The sequence below is a fragment of the Argopecten irradians genome, chromosome 9 (genome assembly GCF_041381155.1).
Source record: "Argopecten irradians isolate NY chromosome 9, Ai_NY, whole genome shotgun sequence".
Classification (NCBI taxonomy): Eukaryota; Metazoa; Mollusca; class Bivalvia; order Pectinida; family Pectinidae; genus Argopecten; species Argopecten irradians.
The window spans coordinates 6777300-6804723 of NC_091142.1; the positions used below are offsets into that span (position 1 = coordinate 6777300).

The 27424-nt window shown below is 32.0% G+C and overlaps 1 protein-coding gene across 7 annotated transcripts; it reads right to left on the bottom strand.

Moving 5' to 3' along the window:
- Nucleotides 1-1913: 1913 nt before the first annotated feature.
- On the bottom strand, nt 1914-27193 carry LOC138331257 (RILP-like protein 1). 7 transcript variants are annotated; one of them, XM_069278766.1, is made up of 9 exons: nt 26796-27193; nt 22900-23050; nt 22565-22683; nt 21762-21998; nt 21208-21506; nt 20530-20580; nt 18508-18615; nt 16227-16304; nt 1914-10811 (listed from the first exon to the last, which is right to left on the bottom strand). In XM_069278766.1, the coding sequence occupies exons 1-8, from the start codon at nt 27096-27098 to the stop codon at nt 16256-16258; spliced, it is 1317 nt and encodes a 438-aa protein (XP_069134867.1). In that variant the 5' UTR covers nt 27099-27193; the 3' UTR covers nt 1914-10811; nt 16227-16255. The 7 variants fall into 7 exon arrangements, with proteins under 7 accessions (XP_069134867.1, XP_069134868.1, XP_069134870.1 ...); XM_069278767.1 differs by having other exon boundaries at nt 18508-18603; nt 26796-27192; XM_069278769.1 differs by lacking the exon at nt 20530-20580.
- Between the last annotated feature and the right edge of the window lie 231 nt (nt 27194-27424).

Below are 27424 nucleotides of genomic sequence, written 5' to 3' on the forward strand. Positions count from 1 at the left end.
TTTCGATATTTTTTACTTTCATAATTTAAAGATGATCTAATCCAACCAAAACAACGCTTTGTTATATTACAAACCGTAAAAAATCTCCAGAATATCTTATATTATTAACGTTGATGTTCCACAGGGCTCCATCCTTGGTCCTCTCTCAAGTTGTTTATTATATTCAATGAATAACGAATTTCATTAATGATGTTGTACAGAAGAAACTAATTCTTTCATCAAACTACTTGAAGATCATACTTTTTATATGTAATATAAATTTTCCAAGAACAATTGCATATATATCCTTTAATGGTATATGGTACGTACTATACTTAATATAAGTATAACTGTAAAATAGAAGTTTTACCGATTTGATCTAGACCCCTAAAACGTCTTAAAATGTAAGGGCACCCTGGAGGGTCGTAATTGATATGAAATGTAGCTAATTCTCAGACCTCTGTAGGTATGAAGATTTGCCTTAAGAACCTCTTTGGCGAGTTTTCTGTCTCGTTTCAACATTGATCAGGGATTTTTTTTGTTATCTAAAAACAAATTTCTGCTATTGGTAGCAATTTGCCATAGAAAACATGGGGCAAAAGAAGATTCCGTAGACTTCTATTATCAGTAAAAGGTTTTACACGCAAAATCTTTTTCGGGTAGTATGATAAAAATACTTCGAGAGCAATCACAACACATACTACCTTTGGTTTTGTAGAGTACATTTTATTCATACATAAACAAGCTAGAACATACTGAAACATATTAACTGTTTTATCTGTACTTATATCGAGTAACAGCTAAACTTAAAGAACAAAATTTTCTTCAAAAAATTACTTCTATGTGTTACTGGTGCTGTAAGATTTCATCTGGGTTAAACTATGTAAGCAACTTTCGTATAAATCTTTTGTCATGTCGTTTTGTCATTAGAGCAACTTTCGTATAAATCTTTTGTCATGTCGTTTGTTCATTAGAGTAGAAGTTTATTAATGTGATGAACTAATTAACAATAAATAACATGTAAATGCATACATGTATGTAGTACAATAAAACCAATATGTGTTTAAGAGAACAGATAGGCCTATTCCATTTACATTTACTTTTAGAGACAGATTTGCTAAAAGAGATAGGGACTTTTTTCCGTGTCATGCATCAGTCACATTATTTCTAAGAGTATGTATGAAATATTTACTGATTTTTTTTTGTTTTATTTTTTGGTACAAATTGAAAATACATAATATATTTTATTTTTTAAGTAGTATCTCATTTTCAAGAGTGTACCACTAATTTTCCATCTAGAAGCTATACTTATATCCCGAATGGATGAAATAATATTTTGGAATGTTAAAACAAGTCTATGTTAGCTTAACTAAAGTAAAAATACTTCATATTTACAAATTCTAGTTTGTTACCTCATTTAACTTTTGTATCTAATTAGTCTGGAAATGACTGCGTTGACTAAGGTCGTAAACATTAAATATGCTGTACACAGATTCTAAAACATATTTCCAGTGAATTTTGGTAAAATCGAGAGGGAGTAGAGGGTTGGGGCCGGGGTGTTCTTATTTGTAGCGAAATATGGTACTTTGGTACATTCTTGCCCTGAATTGCCTACTAACAAAGATATATTTAGATACATAATAATTATGTACTTCTGAATAAACCAATATATATTATACATTTTTATAATATTTATATGATTAAATAAATAATTATGTGTGTCTAAATAATATAAATTAAACTGATGACTATTTCCTACACCAATGTGTTTATACTGCTATTGATATACTGTAAATCAGCTATGTTACTATAACATATAATACATGATGCACTAGAAACTTAATTATTGAAAATGCTAATTAATTAACTATCTCAAAAATAATACTTAATGGTATATCTATAGAAATACACTTCATTTCAAAATATTTTTATTAAATCATTAGATTTAATAGGGATTGGGCAGCAGGCTATGCCTATATAAGCCCTCTCCCTATAGAAATACATAGATGATATACAATCATGTACATGTGTTACCTTTTCAATATAGAAAACCTAAATAAACTTAATCTGTCACTTTTAACTGCAATAAACAATTACCGATTACACCAATTTCTACAGTGATTTCTTAAATGATATTAGCGAATTTTAGGACTTACTAAATCAATTACTTTCTTTTGACACTATAAAATGTAAATTACCATCAACACAAGCGATTCTTTAGAGAAATGATGTCATTTCACACCATTTTTACAGTAAAATTTATTTAACCTATGACCTTTAATTTTGATATGTATTATACAGTCATATGAATTTCAATACAGGATGACATACAATTGAATGTCGACTTATCAAATATATGGATATAATTACATGTACCCAGATTTGTATTAGATTTATATTAAATGCTGTTTTTACAGCTCCTTGATACAAATGATGAGTCAAACCTGTCTAAAAAGACCATCCAAGGGTCTTTTATAGCCAGGTGGTCTTTATACACAGGATGAATTGTGTTGAAAAAGGCCATTTGGGACCCTAGAAATGGTCTTATTATGTAGGTGGTCTTTATACAGAGGTGGTCACTAACACAGGTTTCACAGCATAATCAGCCAATCAAATACTTTAGTCCGATATAGTATTAAAAGTAGAGCAAATCTATTTACACGAATAATATAAGTTTTGAAAATCAGCCTGAACAACTCAATGTTTTTATGTAAGAGGGCAAAAAGATTAAGTTACCAGTTTAACACTGAAATGATATGTATACATTTAAGGTCCTTATATGTAGTTTTCAACTTCTTAAAATTGCTTCAGCTTACATTTTTCTGTGAATTAAATAGCTTTAGAAAACACTAGTTTAAAATTCATAGCTTTTAAGGCATTTTGACATTGGTCGCATATATTTTCTGTTAGGTCCGAGTGGTTTTGTGTACTTAGAACATGTATATCATTTACAAAATTTAAATTAAGTTTTTTCCACATAAATCAAATTGTTCTTAAAAAAATTAAATTCTTAATAATCTCATTCTGAGAATTTCCCTCAACTTTTATATGGATCAATCATTTAGAATTTAGATATGTCAGCACTGTTTATATTTTTTTCATCGTATCTTCGATTTTTGAATTTATCTATTTTTAAATATGACAGATGAAGTTCGGTGAAATACCATAATGAAACATTATTTGCAACATAATAATCAAAAGTTAATAATTTCATATAGTAACATTTGTGTACAATTCCTTGATGGATGTGACCCTGTCCTGTATACTTCATTACATATAGAATGACAATCTACAATGTATTCAAAATAAATGAATTAATGTATGTAAAGCATATACACATTTTCTGATGCATATCATTATTAGGCCAGAAAAAATGTCTGTTTAGGGTTACATTGGCAAAAAAAAATAGGGTCGGTAAGTTGAGATTTTGTTTTTGTCTTTCACTCTAAAGTAATGGCTGGAATGAGAGTCTGAGATTGAATTCCCGACTTTTAATACTTTTTTTTCATAAAAAAGTGGGGAAAAAACCAGGGTCGGGGTAAAAAATTAGTGTTGGTCGATTACCCTAAACAGACATTTTTTATGGGCCTTTATAACTATTAAAATGAATGTATACACAACTTGGCACTAAGAGTTTTTTGCTATAGATGTATCGTTCCTTCCGTTCCTCACATTAAAGTATAGAACTTAAGCTTGTGGATAGTTAAGTTATTTACAATATTATACTAAACAAGATATCTAACTTTCTGTTCTACTAAGCAGAATATTGGAGTTCATCTAATAACTTTTCCTTATCAGCTAGTTTTTCAACCTCAAAGTGACTTTTTCTCAAACTTTCATTTATTTTTTGTACACATAAGCTACACCGGATTATAAATCATATACTCAATTTCCAATAAGAAAAGTCAGACAAATCCACCGGAAAATAAAACTAACTATTTTTCAAGAAACACAGAACCTAAAGTAAATAAACATCAAGTTAATTGAAATTTTCATAAATAAATAAGGAATGTGTAAATTGTTTTAATTTGCTTTATTATTCTAATATTCATTTAATATTAGTTTTAGCAATGCCAATTCATTTAATATATTTTTGCAATGCCAATTCATTTAAATATATTTTTGCAATTTTTGCAATGCCAAGCACATTTCAAAACATTTCTTGTTTCTTGTTCTTTTATGGTATAATTAGATCATAGATACACATGAGTGTAAATAGATACATCAAGAATTCAAATGTACTCCCTCTTTCCATATTTCAGAGTTATCTGCCCTTGCAGGAAGGTCATGTGTTTGGGAGCATATAGCATAATATTTTTCTGTGAAAACAATGTGCGTTTCGCTCACTTTCCCCAAAGGGAGATAACTATGTAATACAATGTATACAAATGTAGAAAACACCTTCTCTATATATATGACCTAGAAAAAGGTCAAATTGGGGCCAAAAAAGATATTCATGCTGTTGCAAATATGTTTTGTCAGTTTTTGAAACAAAATTACCATGGTACATTACAGCAGATATATAATTATAGTTAATTGGCCCAAATAGGCGCAAGGCAGGGTTCTCCTCTAAATCCAGACTTTTAAAGTGTAGTTTATACCAGTTGTATACCTAATGTGTTGGTTAATAAATTAAATATGGATAAGTCGATATGCTATGAGAGGTATATGTCAGTGATCCTACAAGAATACATATCATTACATAAAGCCTATATCATATACAACATAATATCATATTCATGATAAAATTATTTTCAATAAGAATAACTTTGTAATGAAAATGTACCGTATATATACATATCACCTTTTTCTGTGAAATATATAATGATAAAATTATTTCCACAAAAGAATGATTATAACAATGACAAAATTACTATACATATCACGTTCTTATAAATCAGATGTACCTTACATTGTACATCTGACGGACAACAATATGCATCGCCGTTTTTCCTATGCGCGTTATATAATCAAAAATCTTGAGACTATATACTTAGTTATATAATGTCAATGGATCGTTTACTTATCACAACTATCATATCATGATCATAAAAGTTATATATCAGGTGATTTAAAATGAGCGTATGAATTATATTACATATTTGCATATTACAGAGTTACCTGCCCTTGCGGGTAGTTATTGATTGTGACGTCATGTGTTTGCGAGCGTAACGTCATACTTTAAAGAGAAAACGGCGTGAATTGCGCTCACAAAATAATGACATAACAATCGATACCTACCCGCAAGGGAGCTAACTCTGTAATATGCAAAGACGGAAAACCATCATTCAAGCATAAAATGTTCTTTTACTCTCTGAAAACGGAATATGTTGCAATGGTGGTCATGTAATGACTTATCCAATGGAATGTTCCCTGGTTTGATATTACCATAAACATGATACCGTAATCGCAGTAACAAAGTCTACATTAATTTCTAAAGTCTCCATGACAAACATAATTACACATCCCAAAACCGTAATTATTGACCTCGGAGGTAAATGGTACCATGTGGATATGAACTTTGCATATCAGCATAAATTTCATATCATCAATAGATATTTTGAGATTAACAAAAACTAAATAGCAGAATATCCGTAATGAATTGATTTTGTGAATTTTACTTTGAAATAAAACAGAAATTTACAGAAAATGGTCTTCATCATATGTGTTGAACCTCATTTATATGATCTAGAAACTTGTTCCTTACATTTCAATTTATTAATGTGGATTGTACAATACCTCTCCACAAATGTTGTCAGACATGGAAAAGAGGTGAAATTATGGTACCGGGTTTCAATATTACAGTTATCTGCCCTTGTGGCAAAGTTTGGGTTAGAAGCACATACGGGTATTTTCCATGGAAAATGACGCAAATATTTGCTCACAAAATAATGATGTCGCAATCGACACCTCTTGCAGTTATGAATAATTTTGAAACAAATGATAAAAGTCTGAATTAACCAAACTGTGTTGAGGAAAGGTCAATGTGTAATACAAATGAATATTTTGATCAAAAGCCATATACATATATCTATAAATAGTTGTTAAATACTCATTTACCCCTGAAATTTCAAAATGGACTATTCCAAACTTTGGTATAGAAGAGTCTAATTGTGTCTTCAGGGAGAATGGGTTAAGTTTTAAAGGTAAAATGATAACAAGTGATGCAGGATTAAAATAAAATAATAACTGGCAACGCAAAAACTGGGAGAAAGCATCAAAAATATACAAATTCATATGTTCTAAAATGAACATCTTATCAAATAAAATCTCATACAATTCACAGTAAGTAAACAAAATAAGTCAATGAATTGAAAGGGAAAGATGAAATAATGGACAGTTTACACATCATCCTCATGTAATTTCATAATTAACTGTTCCAACTTTGATGTGTCCATTTCAAGTTCTGGGGAAACGGAGAAAAACCCGCTTTTCTGGAAACATAATAAGCTCCTTCACTTTTTCCTAACTCAAAGCATACATTCAGTTTCCATGATAAAACATCTGGAATGCTGGACATTGTAAAGTTTTCCTGTGGCCATTTATACTGTATAAAAGATTCCATGCAGTGGCTGTTATAGACAGATATCCGTTTTATAAAGGTGTCTGCTAGGACAGGTTTGAGTGTATTTCATGTTTCTTCCATGGTTGTAAATGTTTGGGTACAAACTTTTGTGTTTTCTGGATTACAAAGGTTACAAAAAGATAATCAAAAGTTGTATTCCTCACAATGTCCAGAATACAAAAGTTTGACTGGATACAAAGTGTCCATGTTACAGAGGTTTTCCTGTAAACACAATGTCCAGATTACACAGGTTTTACTTTACACAGTGTCCAAATTACAGAGGTTTTACTTTACACAGTGTCCAAATTACAGAGGTTTTACTTTACACAAAGTATCCAGATTACACAGGTTTTACTTTACACAAAGTGCCCAGATTACACAGGTTTTACTTTACACAAAGTGTCCAGATTACACAGGTTTTACTTTACACAAAGTGTCCAGATTACAGAGGTTTTACTTTACACAAAGTGTCCAGATTACAGAGGTTTTACTTTACACAAAGTGTCCAGATTACAGAGGTTTTACTTTACACAAAGTGTCCAGATTACACAGGTTTTACTTTACACAAAGTGTCCAGATTACACAGGTTTTACTTTACAAAGTGTTCATATTACAAATGGTTCACTCTACACAGTGTTGAGTGTTCAGTTTACACAGGTTTTACCTAACAAAAAAATTCCAAATTACAAAGGGTTCATTGAACAATGTCAATACAGTATCTTGAAACAGTTTTCAACTCAACATGAACAAAATGAATTGTGGGTATAATGGATAGAAATTGGGTAAAAATATCGACTTGTACACAATAACAACAACAACAACAACAACAAATATATCACAGCACACAATTATCATTAAATCAGGATTGCACTAGTTCACATGTCATGCTACGCACTTATATCTTCTACACATCTCGAGATGTTCAAAGCTAATATCTACACAATGGCTGATGGCCTCATCTGGGAGAAGCTAGCTAAAGCTGCTAATGTACAGACGGTCAATTTCTCAAGTTAAAAACTACTTCTCAATTATGACTCAAAACGAGAAAATATTTTTTTGAGAACTGAAATTTCATAATCTGATTATATTACAGTTTAAAGTCTAGGATATATACGTATAATAGTTACTGTAGAGATGGTTAACTATTCAGGTTATTTTTCTTTAATAATGACTCAATTGGCAACAAAATGATTCAGGAATTATTTTCATTTTTGAAATAAAACCATACTGTACATCATTGTTGGAATCTGAACAGAAAAATAAAAGTTAAGTCTTTTAAGCCACAACCTTTACATATGACACATTGTATTAATATCTAATTTACAAACATAGTACATCCCTGGGCCGGAAGATAATTGTTACCTCCACAAATAAGAGTGTTATTAAGGGGAGAGAACTCTTTTGGACAGCATCTGTTGCTTGGAATTTGCAGAAATTCTTCATGGAATATTTATAAATAAAGTATGAACAAGTGAAAATGAGTATCCGAAAACAAAATAAAAGAATAAAACTTATAAGTGTTTGGTATTTTGATAACAAAATCATGAAAATAAGTATACATTGTCAAATACCATATTGTATGTGAAATGTATGGAAATGAAGTACTTCGCTATTTAAAAACTTATATTAATATAAAATATTGTTTTTCAATTATTGCTACATTAATATCTATTATTTTTTTAATAACAATTGACTTGAATATTGATTTATCTGATGTAAACAAATCATCCATCAGTCTTTCCAAATAATTTCTTAACACTTAAACAGCTAGCCAAAATATTATCAAGTGATGTGCACTTTAATAACAAAACTAGAAATATGTCTGTTAGACATTAAGTGCTCGCTAAATACTTCCTAACCTTAATTTCCGCTATGAAATCATCCTCTGCAACAGGTGTACGTAGCACTTTCGCTCATTATCCTTGGGACTATTGCATGGAGATGGTTTACGCCCTTGGTGCATTGTAATAAATACTGTCCTTTACTTCACCAGAACTTTAAATGTGAAATTATTTTGAAGTTTCCTTGTAACATAAAAGTGTGTTTATTATCATATTGATATTGATACGATAAACTTGTTTCGACACTGTCCAGTCTCTGTGCACGTGGTGACTTACCTGTGTCATGCTTAAATGCCTATCTGGGCACATTAGATCTAGAGCTCAGGCACCCGGACTGATATTGCATAATGGTTTTTTATTCTGTTTCTCTCACACAAAGCTGTGTAATTTTATAAATTTTAATTTGAACTGCAGCAAATGCGGTCTATGGTCACAGGGTTTACTAAGCGATAGTGCAATGTACACCTAGGACCTAGGATGATGTGAAATAAATTAAATATGTGGACGTAACTAAAAGTTATCCGTTTCGTCACTTTCTTTTATTGACTATATAAACCTGAATTGCATTGTATTGTTCCGGAAGTTTCCAAAGTCGATCAGATGCTAAGAATATCGTGATTTTATGTGTGTGTATGACACGCCGCTTGAAGTTTACACAAAACAAATGCGTTAAGCACTGTGAAATGTCACTGTTGTTAATTTATAGTAGATTATCGCTGACAAGTATATCTTAATATATGTTTTTGAAAGTTTGGTGTCACTAAATCATGGCGAAATCTATTAAAAGTTATAAGACACTGACTTCCGGTATTGTGAGCGCAGTTGGAATCAGCGCATAGTGGATGTACACAGACTCTACACCCGACAAGGAAAATAATAGTACGAGTACACTCGCACTAAAAATTAATGAATATAAAATGAGAAATAACAAGTAAATGTATTACTGTACACTATGAAGTGATTACCCTATAAAAACACAGAGCCTATCGTTCGATCACACTGTATAATGTCGTACTCACACAATACACCAAACATCCGCCTGGAACATTCAAACATGATATCATTAAATTGATGGTAACTAAATATAAATTTGTATACATGGAAACCTGTAGTATATTTGCACAGTTAGTCTGGCAAAAGGTGTGGAATTTTATACTGACCCTCAATTGCTATTCTGTAAACGAACATTCTTTCACAGCTTCTAAATTTTGCGATTTCCATTTCATAGCATTTTCATGGAGTTTAAATTTTGTGGAAATGTGGAAGATATTAATTTGCAGAACATTCGTGAACTTACACTGATAAAAAAAAATTGCAAAAAATAAATCAAACTTTAATTGACTCTTACCAGATATTTTCTGATGCAAACTGAAACTACATCACATCTCTACTTCTTTTTTCCAAAAGGTAAATGAATTTAAAAGATAACAGAATACTTTTGTTGATTAAAATTCAAATATTCTTCTTTGAAATAAGATGTTCTTAAAAACCTACAGGGTCTTGTTTAAACTTTATTACAGATTAAGCCATGAAATATACCATACATGTTACCATACCTAATATCTACAGCATAGAAAATGTAGTTACTGTAGAACAGATTTTTTTGTGGGCAATTTATTTTTAGAATGTTGTATCCATTTAATGTTAATTTTGGGGTATCAGTCCCGACATTTTTATTCCACCAATATGGTGGTCAATTCTCCTTCAAAACTGGAGGAAGAGCAAAATCAATTCTATGGTTTATACTACGGTAAACCAATTACTTTTGGTGGCGACCTAATTTCACATTTTCAAGGATGTTTTCATGGAGATTTGCGATCTAGACATATAGACTTAATTCTACTTTACCTGTATTTGAAACAGTTTTGCGGAGGTTTATTTTCGGGATTTATAATCGCTGCGAAATAGGTGAAATTAATTTGCACACGAAATGTTGATTTACATTAACCCTTAATTATAAATCAATACAATTAAAACTTTTAGTCTATAACTATCGATATATCTATAAAATGATCGCAATATGTCATATGATAGTATTATTATAACATCCAATGAAATTATCAAACCTTAAATTATTATTAGAATAAATTTGGAATATCAAGTTGGTAGATATTATGAAATATCAATATCACAAAAAATTTGGTCACAAAAAAATCCCATTCTACAGCAACAATGTATAATTGATCACAACTCATAACAAGCATTGGTCCCATGATGCATCAGGTGTGTCCCAGACGCTACTGACCAATAGATCGACAGGTGAAAGGTCGTCTCCAAGGTAATGTGACCAGGTAGCTGCCATATTGACATCAAAGTCAGTGAAGAGTTCCTGGTCATCTTCCAGCCCAAAGAGATGTCAATGAATGTGGCTTCGTGTCCTGTGTCTTGTTGTTTCATTTGGTGATCCACCAAACACAAACTTAAAACTGCAACAGAAATGTCAATTTCATTAATAAATGCTCTGAAAGGGAGATAATTAGCATTTTTATGGATGGCCCCATCAGTGCCTCAGGGGTCTGAGAATTAGTTACAGTTAATATCAATTTGGACCCAACAAGAGTGTCCAACTGTCCATAGACCAGTTTTATATGGTTTGTTCTAGTCTGTAAGTATACGTACTAACTATTGTGTTCTACAAGTACTAATACAAGAGGGGGGGGGGGGGGGGGGGGGGGGGGGTGTGGGGGCTGGAAGGTCTCCATGCAAAAAATCAACCTCACCTAGCTTTATGCGGCTATAAACACTAACTAATTCTCAGACCTCTGTCACTCCTATACATGTTTCAGTACTGTCCCTAATATTTCTGCATGTGGAGATAAAGTTCTATAAATAATTCTGGCACACTGAACTATTTTATATCATTGTTATTATACTACAAATACCAATTTATACATGGGGTATATTAAGGACTAATTAACATATCACGGGATACATGATAACGTTTGTGTGGGACTATTGTTTCTATTGGCGACGGAATTATGTCAAAAGATGATATCCATCCCTAACTTTATTTCTGCGGGAAGATTACAAAGCTATTTGTTCCATCACCACTGGAAATACTAGTCCTGCACAAAAGTTATCGGGTATCACATGGTATGTAAATAAATCCCATTGTGGAAGGGTACAACTGATTTAATTCAATAACTTGCTATGGGAAAGGGGTGTTAACCAAATGACAAATAATTATTGAAAATAAAAATTGAAAATAAAAATAAGATATTTATTCATCAGTTAACCTCTGAAATCTTGAATCAATTGATATAAACATGGATTATTCAATCAATTCAGTTTACAAAATATAAAATGTTCTTCCTCAAAATCACATTTCAATTCACAGTGTGAATAAGCTTGAATTTGAGAAAGGACATTTTAAAATTTTAAAATACATTACAATTTTAATTACCCAATGCCTGATCCACAAATGAACATTATCAATAAGAATAACAGAAAAACTCTCAACTGATACACACTATGTTGACAAATTCTATCATAAACACACCCCTCTGATATCCCCATTCAATTACTTGATGGCCGAATCGTTCAATACATATATATGTCAATGATGTTACAACATCCGTCGGGAATTCGTGCCGAAGGAGACGTGGGAGTGACAATATTTCCTCACTTCTAGTGTTAACTCCAAGCTTTGATCAATATTTCATGGACACTAGTGAGATTTAGGAAGCTCTAGCTGAGCCAATTTGCAGTGACCGACCCTCGCTGTGGGGGAATCGCCGTCGGTTACAAACACAATCGAATCAATGATCGTATACTCTCGTTAAATACACATCCACAATTCGCTTGACTTCCTGATCCACTGTTGCAGCACGAGGACATTACCACTTATAACACATTACTGTATCAGTTACACTAGTTGAATCAACTCCTCAAGCATTCTGTGTCAGTGAAAGTTCCTGTAGCCAAATATAATATCTAAGACCTGATGTGCTTCTTCAGTAGCTCTGTCCATTTCATAAATTATATATGTCAAAACTAGTTCAGGAAGATTACTGTATATTTGCTTATATTTGTGGGGGTTTCAATTTCATGGATCCAGCCAAACGACTATGTATGTAAATTTTATGGATTTGGGGGCCAAAAAGGGCTTAAACCATAAATTGTCCTTTGCGAAAGCTAATATCTCGCGAAACTGATCAAATCCATGGTTTGACTTATTTCAGACAGTTATAATAACGGCGCTTTCAAATGCTACAAAGACAATTTACAAAAATGAAATTTGTTGACATTTATAATGTTGCTGATCTTAACCTTTACACAGTAACTTGTCAACTTTTATTCATTTTGATTATTAAATTTAACCTTGACTGTGTGATTAGTTCAGAAATTGCCAAATAATAATTAGTCGAGTCATTTCAAATTTGGTTGAGTTTGAAGAGATTCCCCATTCCCCAAGGATCCGGACATCAATATAACGAGGTTCCACTGTATGTTAGCTGCCATTTTTCTATCTCAAGAAGATTGTTTTAAACATTTTTCTATCTCAAGAAGATTGTTTTAAATGGAAGCAATTTGGAAAATGTCCTTCAAAGTGTTGTTCTTTTAATAATGTAAAGACTAGAATAGATCTTTACCAAGCTAACAGATATTAGCTGTTTTATAAAGATGGAAAATCTTAGGAATTTGTGGAAATGTAAAATATTGATTCCTTTTGTTGTGTCATTTTAAGAATAAAATTATCTCTTTCTTATATTATTTCTGATTATACAAGCTAACAGATATTAGCTGCTTATAAAAATGGAAAATTTCAGGTTTTTGTGGAAATGTTATAATACTTTTGTGGTTGCATTCTAAGAATAAAATTATCCCTTTCATTTGAGTGATTATAAATTTAATATTTTTTTGTACCAGTTTAATGATTAATATTCATAGTTAGTTTGGCTGGACCTGATCGTAGTCATGGCAGAATCTGGATATCTTGACCACTCACTCTCTTGACAATCTATTCCGTCTTTGCATATTACAGAGTTAGCTTCCTTGCGGGTAGGTATCGATTGTTACTTCATTATTTTGTGAGCGCAATTCACATCGTTTTTTTATGAAACGTATGACGTTATGCTCGCAAACACACGACGTCACAATCAATACCTACCCGCAAGTGCAGATAACTCTGTAATATGCAAATTCGGAATAGCTAGAAGTGGATGGGTAGAAAATAATGTCTGATACCTAACCATTCCTTCATCACAACGTAACCCAGAGGTGGATATCTAGACTTGGGAGTAATAATGGTAGATGTCTGACACATTATAACTACTGCACCATGCACCATAGTGGAAGTTTATATAAATATAATAAATAGTTACAATTTATGATGGTTTTCAGGTGAAAAGATATAAGCAAATTAAATGTCCCCATGGTAGAATCTCTGACACCTTAACCACAATGCCTCCACAGTATAAAGTTATACATATAGATATAACAAATAGTTACAATTTATACTGAAAATTGAAATCTTAGGGTTTTTGTTTCAGATGAAAAAGTTCAACTCATTCACCCCTGAAAACAGATATAGACTCTTCTAAATCAAAGACAAGACTAGTCCATTATGAAATTTCAGGGGTGAATGACTTAAGTAAACAGTCAATATTTTACCTCTAGCCCAAATCACTCATACCAGACACATCCTTGTAGCAACTATATATATACGGTGATCATTCCTAATGGAAATCAATTCTCCAATAAAAACCATTACAGCTTTTGTGTATAAATAAATAAATACATTTAAACTATTCAGAGCGAGTTCTATAGCTTCAGTAAGCTAACATTAACAAGTCAACAAGATCATAATTATCAATAAATAACAGTCAATCTCATTTCTAACACATACACCATGATGGAAAAGAAACCCACTAGCAAATTAAAATATATCCATGTATCAAAGCATTATGTCCCATTCAGAGTGGTGCATTCATTCTGTATGCATTTAACTCATTCACCCCTGAAAATCCACAATGAACTATTCCATCATTTGAATTGGAAGAGCTCAAATGTGTTTTCAGGGGTGACTGTGGTAACATAACCCATGCACCTGTAATTTTTCTGAAAAAACAATATTTAAAAGAGAGATCAAATAAGTCTACAAGGGTGAATGGTGAACAGGTTTAAAACCAGAATGTAATTTTACTTTTACCGATAAATGTTATTCGAGAAATTAACTTAAAAATTTTAGTAACAAAAATCAGTTCAAGAAAAACAAAAAAATATTTAAAGCCAAGCATGCAGGGAAACAAAAAGTTTATAAAAAGTAAATAAAAAAGAAAGTAATAAAACAGTTTTTTTTTTTCAAACAAAACTAAAGCTAAACTACCCAAGTATATCTAGGCATGCTGAGAAAGGTTTGCTAAAAATACTCTTCTAAAAATTCTGCATGTAATTCATTTTTTTGAAATATACATTGTCAAGATTTAGAGAACAAAACAAAAGTGCTGTGATACAGAGAGAATGTAATATGTGCAGCCCAACAGTTCACTTGTATGCTACATATACAATGTTTATAAACTTATAATTAATTACTAATTAATATCAATTACAATTAAGGTGATTCTTAATATGCTGAATCATTGTATTAAATACACAATGACAAGGAGATTTATTTCGTCTGTTTTAATAAACAATATCATTATTATAAATACAAACATTCTACCCAATATTAACACATACATCCCTGATTAATTTTATAATGGACTGTCCAAGGTCTCTAAGAAGAAGATTGAGTCCAAATTTAAATGTGTCTTCAGAGTTATATGAGTTAAAGAAGTATGAAATTGATGCTTACAAAAGGCTCAAATGGCGTGTAAAATTCACCTCGCTGATTCAGAACCAGGTGAGCGAAATCAAATCATAATTATATGATTCTATAATATAATTTTTTTTTGTAATTTTTGTAAACATAGTGACTATGGTGGTTTAAAATTCCAGGATAATGAAAGTGAGTTGTGCATATTTTGAGGAATCAAGCTGAGTGCAGAAGTCTGAGAAGATGAATGATTATTAAAGGAAATATTATTATAACGCAAAATTTAATTTATTCACACCTAGATAGACACATTTCAACTCTTATTCAACCCTAGAGAGACACATTTCAACTCTTCTTATTCAAGGCTTGGAACAGTTCATTACAATTTTCAGGGGTGAATTAGTTAAATTGAATGTTGGCATATCCTTAATGTAATAGAGTATGAATAAGGATTGTTCACTCTTGATTGACTGATACCCTCTTTGCTCCTTTTCAAACTAGAAGACAATTGTAGGAAAATAATATAACAGTATCATAAAAATACCTGGTAAATGTTTAAATTAACACAAAAGCTGATTATTAACAATATTGATTGAAGTCACTAATTGATGATGATAAATATGTTTACTTTTAATTAAAAGACTTGCAATTAGCATTACAGTTCATGACATGAGAAATAATGAGATTTCCTTAAGTTCCATCAGCTGTTAAACAAAGGAAGATCAGTATCCAATAGAATTACAAAATTGATATAATATTTTATACACCAGACAACACACAACAATATATTTACAATATAAATATGATATACCTTTATGTATGACTTAATAACCTTTAAATGCATGTATGATGTTTAAAGAAAACTGTATAATAATTTCACCCAGTATAAACCCCACATGCCTATTGTAAGACCAAACTTGAATATTCATCCGTGCGGAGGGAACAGAAATACAGAGACAAAAGGAAAAAGAAATGAGATCCAAGAGAGATGAATAATTAAAGATAATTTTAAAACCAAAGCAGGAAGATGCATGACTCCACAAGCAACAGAGACTACCACTGAAAGACAACAGCAATAACGTACGGTCAATAGACGACTACATTTAGAGATCGTTAGAAGTCCAACTCAGGCAAATTGAGTTTTTCCACCAGTCCAGTAAAACTGTAAATAGCAAGTACAACTCTGTGAAAGGCTTGCAATGATGGCACAAAAAATATAAAACTAGGTCACAGTGACCTCTTTAATAGATTTAATTCAAAAGGCGTACAATGATGGCAAATATAAAACTAGGTCACAGTGACCTCTTTAATAGATTTAATTCAAAAGGCGTACAATGATGGCAAATATAAAACTAGGTCACATTGACCTCTTTCATAGTTTTAATTCAAAAGGCATACAATGATGGCAAATATAAAACTAGGTCACATTGACCTCTTTCATAGTTTTCATTGATACACTGTGAATAGCTAAATATAGAAGATTGCATATTAAATTACTAAATTAGGTCACAGTGACTCTCTTCTCTTAGTTTTCATTGAATTGGTACACTGTGAATAGCTGCATACATATTTCTAGTAAAGAGAAATAATATTACTGCAATCAATTAAAACTCTGTTTTCTTTTTCTTAGTCATTTTGAGTTCAAGCTTTCTCTACTTGTCATAGTTTCATACTATTTTGTCTTTTATCGTATTTTATTAATAAACAGATACTATTTATATTCAATTTGATGCAATTGATTATTTTTAAGATGCATAATTTATGAAAAAGATTGCCATCTACAAAGGATCCCTGCCATTAAATGAAAGTGAAACTTCCTGTTTGGGAAAATAATAGATTGTGTGATAATGAATTTTCAAATTGGAATTTGATAATTAAGAGACAACATGAGGAACAATGCTTGTATAATGTTGAGAGTATCTAGGTAAATTATTGACATCCAATCACAACCAAAGACAAGTTTATAGTAATCTGTTAAGATGTACATGACCCAAAGGCCCCAGTCACATCCTTCAGAAACTCAGATTAAGAAATGCTTATAACTATTAGAAATATCATACAAACAATAGAAAAAAGAAAGGGTTATACATATGAAATATCAAAATATGAAAATAAGATAATTTTTCCATCTGTCCCTAATGAGTTAATGTTAACAGGCAAGTGAACTGAAGGTACTTTTACACATATATACATCATGTATTCATATGTAGACCTGTAATGTATCCCGTATATATATAAAGATAGATAATGTTTAGAAAAAAATAATGCTAATACTATACCACTAAAAGCTAGGGGAAGTTTTTAAAATCATCATTAGTAAATTTCAGATATGAGAAATTCTCAAAATACAACATTTCCATGCTAAGTAAATAAAATGCATGCAAATTAGAATGTTGGCTTTTTTTGTCTAAACAACCACACAAAGTACATCTTCATTATATGCAAAACCTAGCTATTCTGTTCAATTTTTCTGATGAAATACAGGAAAAATACCACAAGATGAAAATCATTGGTAACATATAGACATATTAGACAGCTACAATCTATACTGAAAATGGACATCTTAGGGTTTTGTTTCAGGTGAAAAGGTTTAACTCTTTCATCCCTGAAAACACATTTAGACTCTTCCAAATCAAAGACTAGACTGGTCCATTATAAAGTTTCGGGGTGATTGAGTTCAGCCTTCATACGAAATGAAGGCAACATACAGGATCTGACTGGACAAACATGGGTAACATTATATCCTCCCATCAGGATATTCGATGGTGCATGAAAATTAAAATCTAAATTCAAGACCATTTAATTAATATTTAAGTGACTCATTAGGACCAAACAGTTCTAAATATAAGGCTTAAGATATAAGATAAAAAGTAATATATTTAGATAATGTTAATCATTCATGATTACAACAATTGAAATTGAATTTTATATCATATATTAATCAATAGTGAATAAAAGAACAAAAACTTCTCAAGGCAATGCATTCCAAACATCAATACAGGGCATATAGGACATTATAACTTATTTATAATCGGTTCTAAAAATATAGGCCAGGGGAAAGATTTTCCATTAAAATTAGAGGGATTTATGGACCCCTTCCAAAATAAGGACTTTTTTCAGTAATTTACATAAATTTAGTGTTGTACATTTGATTTTTTTCATTTCTTTTCTTATTCTATCACCTGTTAAATTTAACTCACTCAACCCTGAAATTTCATAATGAACTGGTCAAGTCTTTAATTTAGAAGAGTCTAAATGTGTCTTTAGGGGTGAATGAGTAAAATAAACAATCCATGTATAAAATGAAAATCACATGACACTCATCATCCACATCCATAACAAATATATGTGAAACTGTTACTTACAATTTACGAATGCCCGTCTCGCGTTTGATGCCGGGGTAGAGCTTCTCGTCCGGCTCCTTGTTGATCGGGCCTTGGACAGGGAGGTCTTCTTCTCCACTATATAAATTCCTCAAAAGTAGAAAGAGGGTTATTTATAAAAGCAGGCAGAAATATACAGGTATCATTCAGAAATACACAGGTACACAGGTATCAATCAGAAATATAGAGATATCAATCAGAAATACACAGGTATCACACAGAAATACACAGGTATCAAACAGAAATACACAGGTATCAAACAGAAATACACAGGTATCAAACAGAAATACACAGGTATCAATCAGGAATACACAGGTATCAATCAGAAATACACAGGTATCAATCAGAAATACACAGGTATCAATCAGAAATACACAGGTATCAATCAGAAATACACAGGTATCAAACAGAAATACACAGGTATCAATCAGAAATACACAGGTATCATCAGAAAATACAGTACAATCAATCACAGGTATCAATCAGAAATATACAGGTATCAACAGAAATACACAGGTATCAACAGAAATACACAGTTCAATCAAATACAGGTATCAATCAGAAATACACAGGTATCAATCAGAAATACACAGGTATCAACACAGGTATCAATCAGAAATACACAGGTATAACACAGGTTCAATCAGAAATACACAGGTATCAATCAGAAATACACAGGTATCAATCAGAAATACACAGGTATCAATCAGAAATACACAGGTATCAATCAGAAATACACAGGTATCAATCAGAAATACACAGGTATCAATCAGAAATACACAGGTATCAATCAGAAATACACAGGTATCAATCACAGGTATCAATCAGAAATACACAGGTATCAATCAGAAATACACAGGTATCAATCAGAAATACACAGGTATCAATCAGAAATACACAGGTATCAATCAATACACAGGTATCAACAGAAATACACAGGTATCAAACAGAAATACACAGGTATCAATCAGAAATACACAGGTATCAATCAGAAATACACAGGTATCAAACAGAAATACACAGGTATCAAACAGAAATACACAGGTATCAATCAGAAATACACAGGTATCAATCAGAAATACACAGGTATCAAACAGAAATACACAGGTATCAAACAGAAATACACAGGTATCAATCAGAAATACACAGGTATCAATCAGAAATACACAGGTATCAATCAGAAATACACAGGTATCAAACAGAAATACACAGGTATCAATCAGAAATACACAGGTATCAATCAGAAATACACAGGTATCAATCAGAAATACACAGGTATCAAACAGAAATACACAGGTTTCAATCAGAAATGCACAGGTATCAATCAGAAATACACAGGTATCAATCAGAAATACACAGGTATCAAACAGAAATACACAGGTATCAAACAGAAATACACAGGTATCAAACAGAAATACACAGGTATCAAACAGAAATACACAGGTATCAATCAGAAATACACAGGTATCAATCAGAAATACACAGGTATCAATCAGAAATACACAGGTATCAAATAGAAATACACAGGTATCAATCAGGAATACACAGGTATCAAACAGAAATACACAGGTATCACACAGAAATACACAGGTATCAATCAGAAATACACAAAGGTATACTGATGTCTGTTATTATAGGATTTTCAAAAGTGCATAAACTAACATCTAGCTAAATATCAGAGGATGTGGGCTTTATTTAAACAGAGGATTATTATCAGTAGATCCCTATGGAAATAATCCCTGTAGGGCAAAGAGTACACAAGGAAGTATTATGTAGCAGACTTGTGGTAAACCAATAGTCAGAGCTATGTAGGCAGTAATTTAAACATCACAGTAACATCTCATAATCTAAAGAATGCTAATTGCACAACTTGAGATTTTGTTGTCAGAGATTCTTTGGAATTTCGAGAATTTATTGGAAAGCACAGCAATTTAATGAGGTAAATAGGAAGTTTAACAAGGAAATGTTAAGAGTAATTAATAAAACAAGGAAGAATTAACTTACATGGAGTCAGTAGAGGATTCAAGGCATGCATTGGCAGTGTCAGCATCGAGTCTGAAGGACAGAGAGGTCACGGGGTCAACAGCAGAGACATAAGTAATAACAGCAGAGACATTTTGTAATAACAGCAGAGACATAGCCACACAGTTATAACATATAATTGTCGTACCAAGATTGATTGAATATCAGTATAATTAATATAAAATACCACATAGAGGATACTGAAAAGTCAATTATCATTGCAGGAAGAAATGTTTGCCATTTGGACCAAATCAAATTTTAGGGAATCAAAATTTCGAAATTTGGCTTCAAGGGTATATAATACTATATATATATATTATTCAATTAATGTTTAATATTTCACAGTTCGACAAAATTTTGCCATCATACAGAAGACACACGAAATTGGAAAAATATCATTCCTGTGAAAATTACCGGTAATACATGTACAGTCGTTTTACGGCGATACCACTTATTATTTAGCAAAACTTAAAACGGTAAATAGTTTGGGTCCCTTTGATCTCCTGCGTAGCTCGGCGACAAGTTTTGCTAAATAACAAGCGGTATGGCTGTATACGTACAAGCTGACCATGGTTTGGGAAAAAATCTTGAATAAACACATAACACTAAAAACATTGAATGGGATTGGAGGGCGACACAGCAGACCAAACTGCTACTTACTTTGGTTTGAATGCCGTGAGTTCCTCTTCCACTTCAATTAACTTTGTTTTTAGTTCGTTCCTCTCCATCAGTACCGTCCTGAGTTCATTGAGTGTAAATCGTGGACGGTTTGGATCCTTCATGTCAATCACCATTTTACCGATCGTGCTAAGTTTGTGTTGCAGGACGGCCATGTTTTCGCCCTCTAACTCATCGACGGAAGCCGTACCGTCGACGTTGCCCGCAGCAACATCTTCATTTAGAACTTCGTCTTTCAAATCCTGAGGTATATTGTTTTCCTGATCATGTTCATGATCCTCCTACAGTGTAAAATTAATTTGTTTGGTGTTCGTGAAATTGTCTAGGTAACAAAATATCCCATTAGGATACCGAGATACAATGGACATAATATTTGAATTTTTATTTTCATTAGTAAAGCTCATGTATGAGAGCTCCACCACAAACCATCATATCAGAAATAGACTCAAACTCCTGTACATCCAGTTATTTTCTCTGCTATACAGTAACTTTCTAAATAATTATAAGCTTACTTACTCTCCACTGATAACACTTACCTCAGTACTAGCTTCGGACAACTTTTGTGCACGTTTATTGGCTTTTTTCTCTTCTTCGATGGCCTCCTGCTCCTTTATCATGTCAGCGATATGTGTTATTTGTTGCTCTTTGTCAGCAAGTTGAGTCTCAAGGTCGACTTTTTCCTCTAGTAAAGTTTTTGTTTGCTTTTTGTGTGTATTGTTCTTTCGCCTCAATTCAGAATTCACTTTCACTATTTGTTCCAGTTGTGCCTCCAGCTGTTTTTTTTGTGTTTTTTTTTTTTTTTAAGGAATTGAAAGAATATTTATTACAAATTCATCTGGAATTGCATAATAATGAAAAGACTGACATCAAAGTGGCTTTAATGAAAGTTTACATATAAACTGCATTCACAGTCATTTCTACAGGTTGTCATTTGTCAAGGGGAGATAATTTGAATTAAATGCTTACTATTACTATCTCAAAGCTTTATAAAATCAAAGGGAGATGTAACTTATCCTAACTAGGTATATTTTGTAGAGACTGGTATGTAAGGAAATACATAAATGTATACCAAATTATCTACCAACAATTTTTCACTATTAGTATTTATTTTTGAAGTATATCTATCATATGCTGTTGACTATGTGAAAAGCCACAGGGGAGATAACCAGTATTTACTATAAATATCTTGTCTATTCTTTATTCTAGTATTGGAAGGATAACTTTCTATCATTTTGTGCCATTTATCTTGTCACTGTCTTGTTTATTTATATACGAGGAAGAGGGATAATTAACATAAACTGTCCTTGAATTTGAATTACAGGGGAGATAACTAACTTACCGCTTCACAGTCTACAGATTTCTCCTTAAGGTCCTGTTTTGCTTTCCTTAATTCTTCTCGTTGTCTGTCAACTGTGTCTTTTAATTTTACGAGCACTTCTATCTCTTTTTCCTCAGTTTCTATAAATTTGTAAAAAGTTCAAATTAATATTAATACCATAGAAAATTTAATAGATATCAATTATTTATCTAAATATCTAATCTAACAGATGTCATCACACCTCACAGGGATTTGGCGCAACCTAAGGTAAATACATAAATATATTAGATTCTGAGTTGGGTGCCAAGCCCCTAAGCTATTTTATGTTCTATTTATTTGATAATGAATGTTCTTACTTCTTGTCACCTGGGCAACCTCATGAGCCATGTTCTGTTTTTGATCGTTCAGGGCATCCTTCATGCGTCGGTTGTCCTCCTGTAGTCGTGACACTGAGGTCAGTAATTCCTTGGTTTCTTTCCTCCATTCTTCTTCTATTTTCTCCAACTCCTAAATAATGAAATCAGAAAATATTTATTAAGAGCACTCAGCATTCAATGAATTTGATGATAGCAAAATGACTCCACCATATATATTTATACAAACTTTATTTATTTCACATCGATTACGAAACAAGTTATACAACTTATGCAAATCACTCTCGATGGCCCGGATGTAAGCGCGCGAGGGATCATCTTAGTGTGGAAGGAAACCGGAGTACCCGATGAAAACCCAAATGATTAGGCAGGTGACCCCTAACCTTTTCATGTCGGTGCCGGGGATCGAACCCCAGCCAGCTAGGTGAAAGTTGAGTAACTTAAACACTACAACACCCGATCATTCCACTATTGAGCCTTATTTTAATAAATTTTTTTGATACTTTCTATTATTTTCAGTTTTTGAACCAAAAGTTGATATCAGTCTTACTAGTCTTGACAATTTTTTCTTCTCTGGTAGGGGTCTTATTTGCTGTTAAATATGGTACCAATATTATTATCAGTCTTTTAATTATAATATTTTTTAAATACGGTAGATTAAATTTGATAAGAGTGTATTGTTAGTCAGGGCTGGACAATATATATGTACAATTTGTTTGGTACATGTAAGTATCTGATCTGATGGCTTGTTGATTTTAGAATTGAAACAACACTTCAGTAAAATATATTTTATTTTATCTTATACATATAGTTATTTTATCTATAATACCAACTTTTCAAACTGAGTTATGATTGTACATTGTTTATTTAATGGATTACAGCTGCACTGAATTATAAGATATTTTATTTTCACATAATTAAAGTGATCTATTTTTTCTGTGTATGTATATATCAGGAAGCTAAAGGGTTAAATACCCAGCTATTACAAGATTAGTTATGTCACAAACCTTGTTTGCTGAAATTGTGTGATTACAGTAATTCAGTTAAATGAATCATGGTAGAAAATCGAATTACTGTTTTGTGATAACAGTAATTGAGTATAAAAACAACCCTACCTACTTCATGCTTGAGTGAGCTGTCCTACATATCCTATCACAACACTGACAGCTGTTATGGTAGCCAGTGTTTTCACATCGCTTATTGTACAAAGATTTATTACACAATAGATAAATACATTACACGGCCAATTCAAACATCATTTTTAACTCATTCACCCCTGAAATCTCAAAGTGGACTATTCCTGCCTTTGATCTGGAAGATTCTAAATGCATATTTAGGGGTAAATGGGTTTACTGCATGTTTATGATAAACTTATTGAGTAAATAATAATATTTACAAATTATTGCTGTAAATTGCTACAAAATTATTCACTCTACAGAAAAGGTAAATAATAGTTCGGTTACTAAATATCAAATTCAAAGAAGAATAAAGAATTGTGATTAAAATATGTTTATAGTTTACAATATTTATAAATGGTATTGTAAGTTACTATTCTGTTGTTTGTGGTCTGGTCATAAATCTAGAGTGAATCTACAATAATTTGGACACGGATAATCAGGAAAACACACCTTTTGTACAGAAAAGTCAGATTCTTTGTACAGAAAAGTCAGATTCTTTGTACAGAAATGTCAGATACTTTGTACAGAAAACTGTACAGACTAACAAAACTTGGCAGTTTCGCAGCTTAGGTGACCCAGTTTGTGTTAAAGCTACAGTATTTTCAAATTCTAGCATAAATAAGACTTAATTAAGTAGTATGTACATGCTGTAGTATTGCTGAAATTATTTGTGTAAAATATCCGAAGAGTTATCACAGTACTCATTAATGTTTTATGATACAAGGCTGATTGAAATAAGTAATGCACAATAGCATCGATGTCATCAGATGATCTATAGCTACTGGGTAGATCTTTCTATCAATACAATGTACATGTACACAGTGTGTACATACAAAATGCAAAAAGGTCTACTGTATTGAATTTTGTTAGATACTAGCTATATAGATTTATATATAATATTCTGCCATGTTACATTATGACTATATATCAACCCAGGTTTTAGTTACTCTAGTACAATATACAGTGCTGTAATAGCTGTTATTGTCATAATTTATGTATTCCTGGAACTTATTGACAAGGTACATTGACAACGGTTGTCAAACATGACATGTACAGGTATACGTAGTAGTCTGGATCTGCTGTACAATGTTATATATACAGTACATGACCCAAAATGTAATTATTAAAGATGCTCCACCGCTGACAAATGGTATTTTTTCACTATTAAAAACAGGAGAAGACGATTTAGTATTTTTCTTCAGTAACAAAAGTTACTTACTTTATACCATTACCACCATTGAAAAGTTTGAGCTTCTAATTTTACTTCAAGTTAAAAATATGAAAAATAATTAATTGCATCCCGAAAAAAATCCGTACCACTATATCCTATATGAAATGAACTACTGCATGAGCATGTACCAAAGGCAAAATAAATTATTTTATATTATTTTTTGTGTTAATTAGACTACTATATATACGATTAAACACCAATTATTGTTCAAATGATGAATATCATTTTTGGTCTGTCGGCGGTGGAGCATCTTTAATATTATGACAAGTCAAAGTGAATCTATTGGAGGGATTATAATTTAGCTATGTATACATATTTCCTCCACATATGGTCTTCCGGCACGGATTAATCATTTTAACATGTCCAGAGATCTAGAGCTTCCCAGCAATCAAGAAGGTCTGACCATGTCAGATGCCTGAAGGTTAAAAAAGGGGTGAGCAAAGGGCCTCAGCAATACTGTTTCACAGCCACCATATACTGTATACATTCTCAGAAGACAATGCAATAGCACCAGCCAGCAGATTGTTACACTCTCGCAAGATAATAATAACAGATAACATTTGTTATCTCGAGTAGTAGGATTAGATACTTAACTTTGAGTAAGGATTAATTAGATACTTATAGACTTAAGAGTGAGACTCTAATGGCCCTTTGCATTGTCTAGGTTATTTAAAACAATTTACCAAGGTATTTCTAGATAACTGGATAAGAATAAGCTCTTAAGCTTCTTCAGGAAAGTACGGCTCTTAATAGGATATTTAATGTATCTTATTATGATAATGAAAGATTATAGTACAAATGCACACTTTCAGTCTTAGCTTTTTGAATGTGGCCTCTTTAAAATAGTCTTTTGAAATGCAGACAAAAAAATAAATTGATTTCTATGGAACAGCAATGTCAGGGAATCAAGATTGTTCACATAAATCAGAGATAAGTAGCAAAGTGGTCGTTGGGAATTTGCATTGTAACATTCATAAATGCATCAAAAACTTAAGACATTCAGTCAGATGTGATAATTTTCCCTTCAGTAATTACGAGAATACTGTTAAACCTGCTTCAGAAAACAATACCATAAATATACTGCAGTATTTGCATTCATTGGGTCCCCTTTAATTGGTAGTCCCAATAGAACAGTCAGGTGTATAGGTATATATGTCAACAAATTATGCTTACCTGAGATTACCTGAGATTGAGCTACATGTACCTAAAAGCAAACAGTCTAGACCTTTACGCCAATTTGGCCACAGGCGGTTGTGTCAAATTGCATTGCATAAGAATGTATGGGTAATTTGCGATTACAAGTAATTAGTAACGGTGATTAAGTCCAGCTGTTATGGTTCAAATTGCTTAAAGCTACATACTACTGTTACAAATTATTCGGTATTTTATCCTATGTTTTAATTAGAATTTGTAATTCGAGTCATAAATAACCAAAATTATGTAGTATACAAAACAGTAATTATACAAACCTCTTCATAGCGCAGCCTTTCTTGTTGTTTTTCATTCTTCTCTATTTCAAGTTTTTCTATTAAAAACTTTAAATCTGAAATTTCATTGGTCTCTTTTTCATAGCGGGCAGCAAGTGTCTCTAATTGTTCTAAAGATTTGATGACTTTTGGCATCAAATCTGTCACAGCTTCAACGCCATATCCTTCGATTAGTTTTTCGAATTCTTTACCAATCCCGGCCGCTTGGTCGTAAACGTCTACTACAGATATAACGTCTATTGTTTCTTCTGCCATTATATCTCTCCTTCCGATATAAGGCTCCATTTGATCATCTGCATCATACGGTTATTTCCTTCTGTGAATCAGAACCCTTCCTCCTCCGAGCACCTGACCACCAAATTGATTGTACTGGGTAGCTAAAAAGCTTTGAACAATATTGTTATCAATTAAAATTAGGATCAAACGTTTTGGTGACTTTCTACTGTCACGCCTTCTATTTATAAATAAGCCTTTCGTGTAGGATCTGCATTTTAGCTTAAAAATAACTGGCCTGTCAAAAAACGTCCTTTCGATACTTTCTGGAGTTATCCATACATCATGGAATGAGCCAAAAATACATAATTTATTTATATTGATTCATCGCCAGCCAA